General features: G+C 33.5%; 1 protein-coding gene across 5 annotated transcripts; it reads right to left on the reverse strand.

The window, feature by feature from the left end:
• Nucleotides 1-218: 218 nt before the first annotated feature.
• Nucleotides 219-8,553, reverse strand: LOC145307300 (ubiquitin-conjugating enzyme E2-24 kDa-like). Of its 5 annotated transcripts, none has more exons than XR_013875389.1 (9): nucleotides 8,471-8,553; nucleotides 7,506-7,592; nucleotides 6,659-6,718; nucleotides 6,305-6,364; nucleotides 5,068-5,172; nucleotides 4,098-4,186; nucleotides 3,579-3,653; nucleotides 459-594; nucleotides 219-291 (listed from the first exon to the last, which is right to left on the reverse strand). XR_013875389.1 is itself a non-coding variant. In XM_080149663.1 (9 exons), exons 1-7 carry the CDS (start codon nucleotides 8,522-8,524, stop codon nucleotides 3,596-3,598), a joined length of 513 nt encoding a protein of 170 aa, XP_080005789.1. In that variant the 5' UTR covers nucleotides 8,525-8,553; the 3' UTR covers nucleotides 219-594; nucleotides 2,620-2,638; nucleotide 3,595. The 5 variants fall into 5 exon arrangements, 3 of the variants coding, with proteins under 3 accessions (XP_080005789.1, XP_080005788.1, XP_080005787.1); XR_013875388.1 differs by having other exon boundaries at nucleotides 449-594; XM_080149663.1 differs by adding an exon at nucleotides 2,620-2,638 and having other exon boundaries at nucleotides 219-594; nucleotides 3,595-3,653.
• Nucleotides 8,554-9,082: the final 529 nt, after the last annotated feature.

The raw sequence follows: 9,082 nt of genomic DNA on the forward strand, positions 1-9,082 counted from the left end.
GGCACTAAAAATAATTTTTTTTGGGGGGTGTGTAATTTTCCTACAAGTTTCTTTTATGGGTGGGGGGGGGGCACCCTCCTCCAAAATAGTTAAAAACCTTCCCTGGACCTATAAGAAGCTTCACTGTAAAGGAGAAACATATCGATAGGCAAGGTCCCCCGCTACAGACAAAAAGCTTACTACTTTACATCAGAGGATAATACTCATTGAGTCATTACTGATACGATGCGGTACAATCATTAAAAACACATACAACAGTTAATTTCAAAAATTCATAATGTCAGCAGATTACTTATCGCATCGTATTATAGACAGTTTTCCGTGGAATTTAAATAAATACGATAAAAACCAGTTTTATTAGACCAAGGGGCCGAAGGCCCGAGCTAACAAATCTGGTATTAATTTTATGATATTTATTTTAATATTTGAGGAAACTTGTCTGTAATACGATGCTATACATAGTTTTTCAGTAGGACTGGTTCTAATCCAGAGGATATTAATCGGTTTCGACGCCGTACTGGAAAAAAAGGTTTTCTAAATTCTTGTTTCAAACTCTAAAAGTTGTGGCAATTTTGTAACTTCAGCTGTCAGCATCTGAAAGAAAAAAAATTAAAACAATTGGTTTAACCCTAGTCCCCAAAGTTTTATAATAACGTTTTCTTATTAGTTGTCTTAACAACTTTGGGATTTTAGTGAATTTTGATTGGTCGGCTTATCAAGTTAAACGTTTAAACAATAATTGTAATCTACAGAAGAGGGAATTTTGTGAATCATCATTGGCATCAATTTATCGGCCATTTTCTTATCCCTTTAAATCCCTGAGAACACTTATATTCATGTGAAATGGATTAATATAAAAATAAAACAAGGATGACAACATCCATAATTAGCAAAAAATCATGGAATGGACAAACAGACAAAGCGATTGATTTAGAGCAGATGTTTAGTTCAGTTGTCATAACAAAGAAAAATAGAAGAAAGAACAAAATAAAGAATTTTGGGGTCGGATTCGGATTGCCAGCCATGAAGCGGATTAAAATTAAGTGTGTGTGTGGGGGGGGGGGGGGGAGGAAGAAAGAAGGATGTGGTGTGTGAGGAAAACTTTGGGTACCAATTTATAAAACTTTGAGTACCAGTTAATATAATTTTTACCTATTATAATATGAAGATTAAGAAGCAGTAGCGTATCTCTGTTTATAAAACGTACTTTGGGTACCAATTCATAAAAGTTTGGGCACCAATTTATAAAACTTTGGGTACCAATTTATAAAACTTTGGGTGACAATTTATAAAACTTCGGGTACCATTTTATAAAAGTTTGGGTATCAATTTATAAAACTTTGGGTACCAGTTTATAAAACTTTGGGTACCATTTTATAAAACTTTGGGTATCAATTTATAAAACTTCGGGTACCATTTTATAAAAGTTTGGGTATCAATTTATAAAACTTTGGGTACCAGTTAATATCAATTTTCACCTATTATAATATGAAGATTATTAGGAAGCAGTTGCGTATCTCTGTTTATAAAACTTACTTTGGGTACCAATTCATAAAAGTTTGGGTACCATTTTATAAAACTTTGGGTATCAATTTATAAAAGTTTGGGTATCAATTTATAAAACTTTGGGTACCAGTTAATATAAATTTTCACCTATTATAATATGAAGATTATTAGGAAGCAGTTGCGTATCTCTGTTTATAAAACTTACTTTGGGTACCAATTCATAAAAGTTTGGGTACCATTTTATAAAACTTTGGGTATCAATTTATAAAACTTCGGGTACCATTTTATAAAACTTTGGGTATCAATTTATAAAACTTTGGGTGACAATTTATAAAACTTCGGGTACCATTTTATAAAAGTTTGGGTATCAATTTATAAAACTTTGGGTACCAGTTTATAAAACTTTGGGTACCATTTTATAAAACTTTGGGTATCAATTTATAAAACTTCGGGTACCATTTTATAAAAGTTTGGGTATCAATTTATAAAACTTTGGGTACCAGTTTATAAAACTTTGGGTACCATTTTATAAAACTTTGGGTATCAATTTATAAAACTTCGGGTACCATTTTATAAAAGTTTGGGTATCAATTTATAAAACTTTGGGTACCAGTTAATATCAATTTTCACCTATTATAATATGAAGATTATTAGGAAGCAGTTGCGTATCTCTGTTTATAAAACTTACTTTGGGTACCAATTCATAAAAGTTTGGGTACCATTTTATAAAACTTTGGGTATCAATTTATAAAACTTCGGGTACCATTTTATAAAACTTTGGGTATCAATTTATAAAACTTTGGGTGACAATTTATAAAACTTCGGGTACCATTTTATAAAAGTTTGGGTATCAATTTATAAAACTTTGGGTACCAGTTTATAAAACTTTGGGTACCATTTTATAAAACTTTGGGTATCAATTTATAAAACTTCGGGTACCATTTTATAAAAGTTTGGGTATCAATTTATAAAACTTTGGGTACCAGTTTATAAAACTTTGGGTACCATTTTATAAAACTTTGGGTATCAATTTATAAAACTTCGGGTACCATTTTATAAAAGTTTGGGTATCAATTTATAAAACTTTGGGTACCAGTTAATATCAATTTTCACCTATTATAATATGAAGATTATTAGGAAGCAGTTGCGTATCTCTGTTTATAAAACTTACTTTGGGTACCAATTCATAAAAGTTTGGGTACCATTTTATAAAACTTTGGGTATCAATTTATAAAACTTCGGGTACCATTTTATAAAACTTTGGGTATCAATTTATAAAACTTTGGGTGACAATTTATAAAACTTCGGGTACCATTTTATAAAAGTTTGGGTATCAATTTATAAAACTTTGAGTACCAGTTAATATAATTTTTACCTATTATAATATGAAGATTAAGAGGCAGTAGCGTATCTCTGTTTATAAAACTTACTTTGGGTACCAATTCACAAAAGTTTGGGCACCAATTTATAAAAGTTTGGGTACCAATTTATAAAACTTTGGGTACCAATTTTTAAGACTTTAGGTACCAATTAATAAAACTTTGGGTATCAGTTAAATATACGTTTTCAATATCAATTTTTACCTAGTATAATATGAAAATTAAGAAGCAGTTGCGACAATTCCACACAATATAAGTTTTATAAAATGATAACAAAGTTTTATAAACTGGTACCCAACGTTTTATAATCTGGTACCTAAAGTTTTATAAAATGGTACCTAAAGTTTTATAAACTGGTACCCAAAGTTTTATAAATTGGTACCCAAAATTTTATAAAATTGTACCCAAAGTTTTATAAACTGGTACCCAAAGTTTTATAATCTGGTATCCAAAGTTTTATAATCTGGTATCCAAAGTTTTATAATCTGGTATCCAAAGTTTTATAATCTGGTACCCAAAGTTTTATAATCTTGTACCCAAAGTTTTATAATCTGGTACCCAAAGTTTTATAATCTAATACCCAAAGTTTTATAATCTGGTACCTAAAGTTTTATAATCTGGTGCCTAAAGTTTTATAAACTGGTACCCAAAGTTTTATAAATTGGTGCCCAAAGTATTCTATATAATTTTTACCTAGTATAATATGAAGATTAAGAAGCAGTAGCGTATCTCTGGGTCCATAATCTTGCAATCTTGTCATGCTCTTCTCTAAACAAACAATAAAATAAGTGGTTGAAAGGTATCGACAGACAGACATACAAATTATACCTGTTTGCGAGTTATTGAGTGGCAAAACTGCCCACCAGAGGATCTGCAGGACAGACAGATAGACATATTATTACAATCAGATAGACATATAGACAGACAGATAGATAGACAGGCAGACAGACAGAAAGACAGATATACAGATAATCAGACAGACAGATAGACAGACAGTTACACAGACAGATAGACAGACAGACAGATAGATAGACAGCCAAATAGATAGATAGACAGACAGATAGACAAACAAATAGACTGACAGACAAACAGATTATACCTGTTTGCGAGATATTGGGTTGCAATACTGCCCACCAGAGGATCTGCAGGATAGACAGACAGATAATCAGACAGACAGACAGATAGACAGACATATAGACAGACAAATTATACCTGTTTGCGAGATATTGAGTGGCAATACTGCCCACCAGAGGATCTGCAGGATTACAATCTGATAACAGGGAACAAATACTCAACAACACCTGGCAAAAAAAAAAAAGATAACAACATCCATAAGTAGCAAAACACAAAAAATCCTAGAATGGACAAACGGACAGATGTTCTGTTGTAATAAGAAGAAAAAGTAAGTGAGATAATTAAGAAAAAAAACCCAAAGAAAACCAATAAATTGAAAAAAAAAGGATGGGTATCAGTTTATTGTTTGTGTGTAAACTGTTTTAGGGCAAGTTGGGTTATATTAGATACTGGGTAATCCTGTAAGGTTAGGGCCCCATAAAAATCGCTCTCCATTTCCTCTATTTTCAAAAAAAGAAAAGGGTTTTCAGTGCTTAACAGGTACTTTAAGGGTAAGCACCCAGGATTAGTTGCTGGGGTGTTTATTCTGAATAAGACTTAGGTATCTTTTTTCCTGCAGAATTTTTTTTTTCTTCCCTTAATTGAAGTTAAATATCGCCCTCTACTAAGGTTTTTTTTTTGTGTCTGTTAATGGGAGAACAAGTAGCATTTTGCTAATTTTTCAAATAGTTCCCTTATATCTTTGGTCTGATTTTCAAAAAAATTTCATTCACCCCCCCCCCCTCACATATTTTTTAATTCCCCTCCACCTTTAGCAGGGAATCCCATGCAGAATTTACAGCCCTGTTTGGTTGTCTGTCTATATGTCTGTCTGTCATTCTGTCTGTCTATCTATCAATCTGTCATTCTGTTTGTCTATCTGTATCTGTCTGTATAAGTGTGTCTGTCTACCTATCTGTCTGTATCTGACTGTCTGTTGTCTATCTGTTGTTTTCTGTCTGTTGTCTACATGTGTCTGTCTGCCTGTCTATCTATATGTCTGTTTGTCAGTTGATCTACCTATCTGTTTGTCTGTCTAAGTATGTCGGTCTGTAAATCTGTCTCCTACCTTAGAGATGGTGAGGGCTGGGCTCCAGTTATCCTTGAGGATGTCAAGACAAATCTCTCCCTTGCTGTTGATGTTGCAGTGGTAGATTCTGGTCTGGAAGGTCACCTAGATAATACAAGCATGACATTAGAGTTAGTGGAGTGCCACAAGGTTGCTTATTAGGCCCTCTGATATTTCTAGAATGGAGTGCCCCAAGGTAGCATATTAGGTCCTCTGATATTTCTAGAATGGAGTGCCCCAAGGTAGCATATTAGGTCCTTTGATATTTCTAGAATGGGGTGCCATATAATAGCTTATTAGGTACTCTGATATTTCTAGAATGGAAGTCCACAAGGTAGCATATTAGGTCCTTTGATATTTCTAGAATGGAGGTCCACAAGGTAGCATATTAGGTATTCTGATGTTTATAGAATGGAAGTCCACAAGGTAGCAAATTAAGTCCTTTTATATTTCTATAATAAAGTGCTATAAGATAGCTTATTAGGTACTCTGATATTTCTAGAATGAAAGTCCACAAGGTAGCATATTAGGTCCTCTGATATTTCTAGAATGGAGGTCCACAAGGTAGCATATTAGGCCCTCTGATATTTCTAGAATGGAGTGCCCCAAGGTAACATATTAAGTCCTTTTATATTTCTAGAATGAAGTGCCATATAATAGCTTATTAGGTACTCTGAGATTTCTAGAATGGAGGACCACAAGGTAGCATATTAGGTCCTTTGATATTTCTAGAATGAAGGTCCACAAGGTATCATATTAGGTCCTATAGTGTTTCCTTTATTGTAATTGGCAATTTATGTGTTAGCTCAATAACTTTGGGTACTTTTGTTTAATTGGGATTGGTTAGTTCTCAAATAGTAGTGTCAAAACTATGATTAATACCTCTGGGGAAGGTTAGACCTTAAGTATATATTAGGTTTTTACCTATGCACTAACATTTTGACTATTGCAAACCAGGGAAAAGGGAATGTGATTCTGACAAACAATTCTAAAGGAAAATTTCCCCACAACCCCCTTCTCATTTTTCTATCCTTCTTAGTCACTACCCTTCAGTTACATAAAACTAGATTTACTCCAATTTTATTTCAACAAAATATTAAATTTTTCAACATTTTCAGCTGTAATTAATTGGCTGAATAGCAGCCCCTCCTGATTGCAGACCAACCAACTCTTTCCTTTAGTCAGGTAGTCCCAAAAGTAAGGAGTTGCTAAATATGTGTAAAAAAAAGATATGTACCTTGGGTGGTTTGAATGGATATTCTCTGGAGAATAGGATGTCCAAGTGAAAAACTCCGCTCTGCAAATTTACAAAAACACACTTTCAATTAGTGATAGTCCTTTTCATATATATTTACAAGAATTTATCATAAGGATATAATATAGTGGTTTATTTCAAAGTGACCCCTTATTTTTGGGGCTACCCAGTTTAAAGTATAGAAATGACTGCCTTTTAAAAATAAATTTCAGCTGCCTCCCAACAGTGCATAGATCAAATGGTATGTACTGCGCACTATAAATAGCAGGAACAAAATGGCGCAAGATAAATGGCGGGAAAAAATAAAACATAATGGCGGGGAAAGTGTGTTTTGACCTCGTATGGGGAGCCAGGAGGTCCAAGAATTGTGGCAATCCACTCAAACAAGTTGTCACTCTGTCAAACACACACACATTAGTTCAATATTTTTCATTGTTTGGGACACCTGTCATACTCTAAAATTGGCAGGTCTTTTGACAAAATAATCACCCTGCCTCTACCAATTGACATACTTGATTATATCTCTTAACAATATTCTAATTGCATTATGAACCAACAAACCAATGGAAACTGTGTATTATTATTATAGGCTCTAAGGTTGGGCCAGATACTTTTTTTGCCGGATACCATATATCAGGCAAACGTTCAATATCCAGCAAATTACCAGATATCCGGCCAGATAACTGGATATATGGCATTAGAAATCAGCCGGATATCCAGTATCCGGATAGTTTCAATATCCAGTATCCGGATGGATGTTGAAAATGGCCGGATATCCAGCCCAAACCTAGTATACTCCCCATTGTACATTCTTGAGTCTATCTTAAAAAACAGCTAAGAAAATCATATTTTCTCTTTAGAATAACTGACAAAATGACGCACAGACATACAAAGTGAATTATAGTGTAGCTACAGTAATAATCAATTAACACTTTGGATGCTAGAACCAATGCAACTTTTCTTATTTTGACTAATTTTTAAGACTTTGGGTTCTAACACAGAATTAAAACTAAATATTATAATCAAAAAACCCTTTTATAAAAAACAGTTGTGAACCTAATTTATTTATCTAGTTCAACACTATTGCGACATAAGGCCAAAAAGTTTTCATGTTTGCACGCTGCATTTGCACATGCACGTGCTGTCAGTTTTAGCTTTGCTACAAATAAGAACTAATGTGTTCCTTTGGTCCAGCGCTGCAGTTTGGGGGTGGGTCCAATGTAATCTCAGAGTGCTCCTTTAAAATTCTTTTTGAAGAGGTTCCCAAAGCCTAGAAATAAAGTTCAATTAACAAGATTAGTTTTCATAAAATAATATTGTGCAGTCCATTATTAGGTCGGGCCAGAACAGAAGGTTGCTTTCAGTTTACTGCGGCAGATATATATATATATATTTGGTCATTCAAATTCAAATTCAAAACAAAAATAAACTTTTTTTAGACCATCTATAATGTATGCCGGCTCTTAAGAGAAATCCTAGGCTGGCACTATCCAACATACAGCAGCCAATTCTCTATAGCAACAATATTAACCCTATCAATTATATTAATGTAGGGGAGGGAAAATAAGGCAGGTAGCTAGGACAAGAGTCTTAAGATTCTTTGTATTAATCCTACTTCAAGTTAAAACCATCAACTGCTCCGCTACCTAAACATCCCCAATTGCAGAAAACTTATATGCTCGAGGCCAGCTACAGTGGTGAACCTGGAGACTAAATTTGGTAAGAATCAGGAGAAAAGTTAGATCATCATTCTGTATCAACTAAGAGGTAGTCATTGTAAGTCTCCATCAAGCACCCACTTGACAATTATTGCCTTTTAGAAATTGAAAAGTGATTACTTTGCGTGTACAGACATACTGAATTCTAATTGGTTATGTTGTTACAAACTAGTGTGTCCCAACTTTTAAACCAATAATCTACAGTGGAGTTAAAACTGTTTGTCATGATGTATCATTATTCATTATATATATAGATTTATTTCTGTCTTATACCTAAGAATGCCAGATATCCGGCCAGATGTCCATTAATTTGCCGGATATCGGGCCATTTTCAATATCCGGCCGGATACCAGATATCCGGCATTAGAAATCAGCCGGATATCCGGTAATCGCCCAAAAAAGTATCCGGCCTAATCGTAATTAATATTACCTTGGACTTTGGGGTAACTTTCTTTGGCCGGTCACTTCCACTTGTATCCGCCATTTTGTTTTCAAATTATTATTCTGAAACACAAAAATTTTTAAACCTGGATCAAATGCAAATTTTTAAGTTTTCTTTCATTTGGTTAATAAAAGAGGATGCTAACAAAAATGAAAACAAATGATAAAAGCACATTTTGGTCTACTAACTGTAGATTTTTTGCTATATGAAAATCTTATCACAGTTTTTCAATTTTATTTGACTAGTTGCATCTACAATTCATCAAAAACATTACAATGTTTGATATCTATTTAACAACAGAGGTGGTAATTTGTAAATACATGATATTTGTCTATGGAGGGAGGGGACATTAAGCTGAGTCCCTAAAGTTATATAATAATGTATCCTTGGCTCAAGAACTTTTATTTAACTTATTAGAATTATTGGTTTATAAGTTTGGACACCAAAAATTATAAATCTAATAAAAGTAGGCACTTAAACAAAGTTTTTGAGCCAATATGCACAAAATAAATGTGATTATATTTGGGTTCCAGTGTAATTTACAGTCGGTTGACCCCTCCCTCCCTACATTTAATAACAATTATAATATGCTCAGCCCCA

This window comes from Acartia tonsa, chromosome 15, assembly GCF_053477335.1.
Source record: "Acartia tonsa isolate MP-2025a chromosome 15, ASM5347733v1, whole genome shotgun sequence".
Lineage (NCBI taxonomy): Eukaryota > Metazoa > Arthropoda > Copepoda > Calanoida > Acartiidae > Acartia > Acartia tonsa.

Coding starts and splice junctions, on each gene's coding strand:
- LOC145307300 (XM_080149663.1), bottom strand. CDS start 8,524: ATGGCGGATACAAGTGGAAGTGACCGGCCAAAGAAAGTTACCCCAAAG. Junction 6,365..6,658: donor CTCCTGGCTCCCCATACGAG/GTCAAAACACAC, acceptor GTAAATTTGCAG/AGCGGAGTTTTTCACTTGGA. Junction 4,187..5,067: donor CAGCCCTCACCATCTCTAAG/GTAGGAGACAGA, acceptor TTTTTTTGCCAG/GTGTTGTTGAGTATTTGTTC.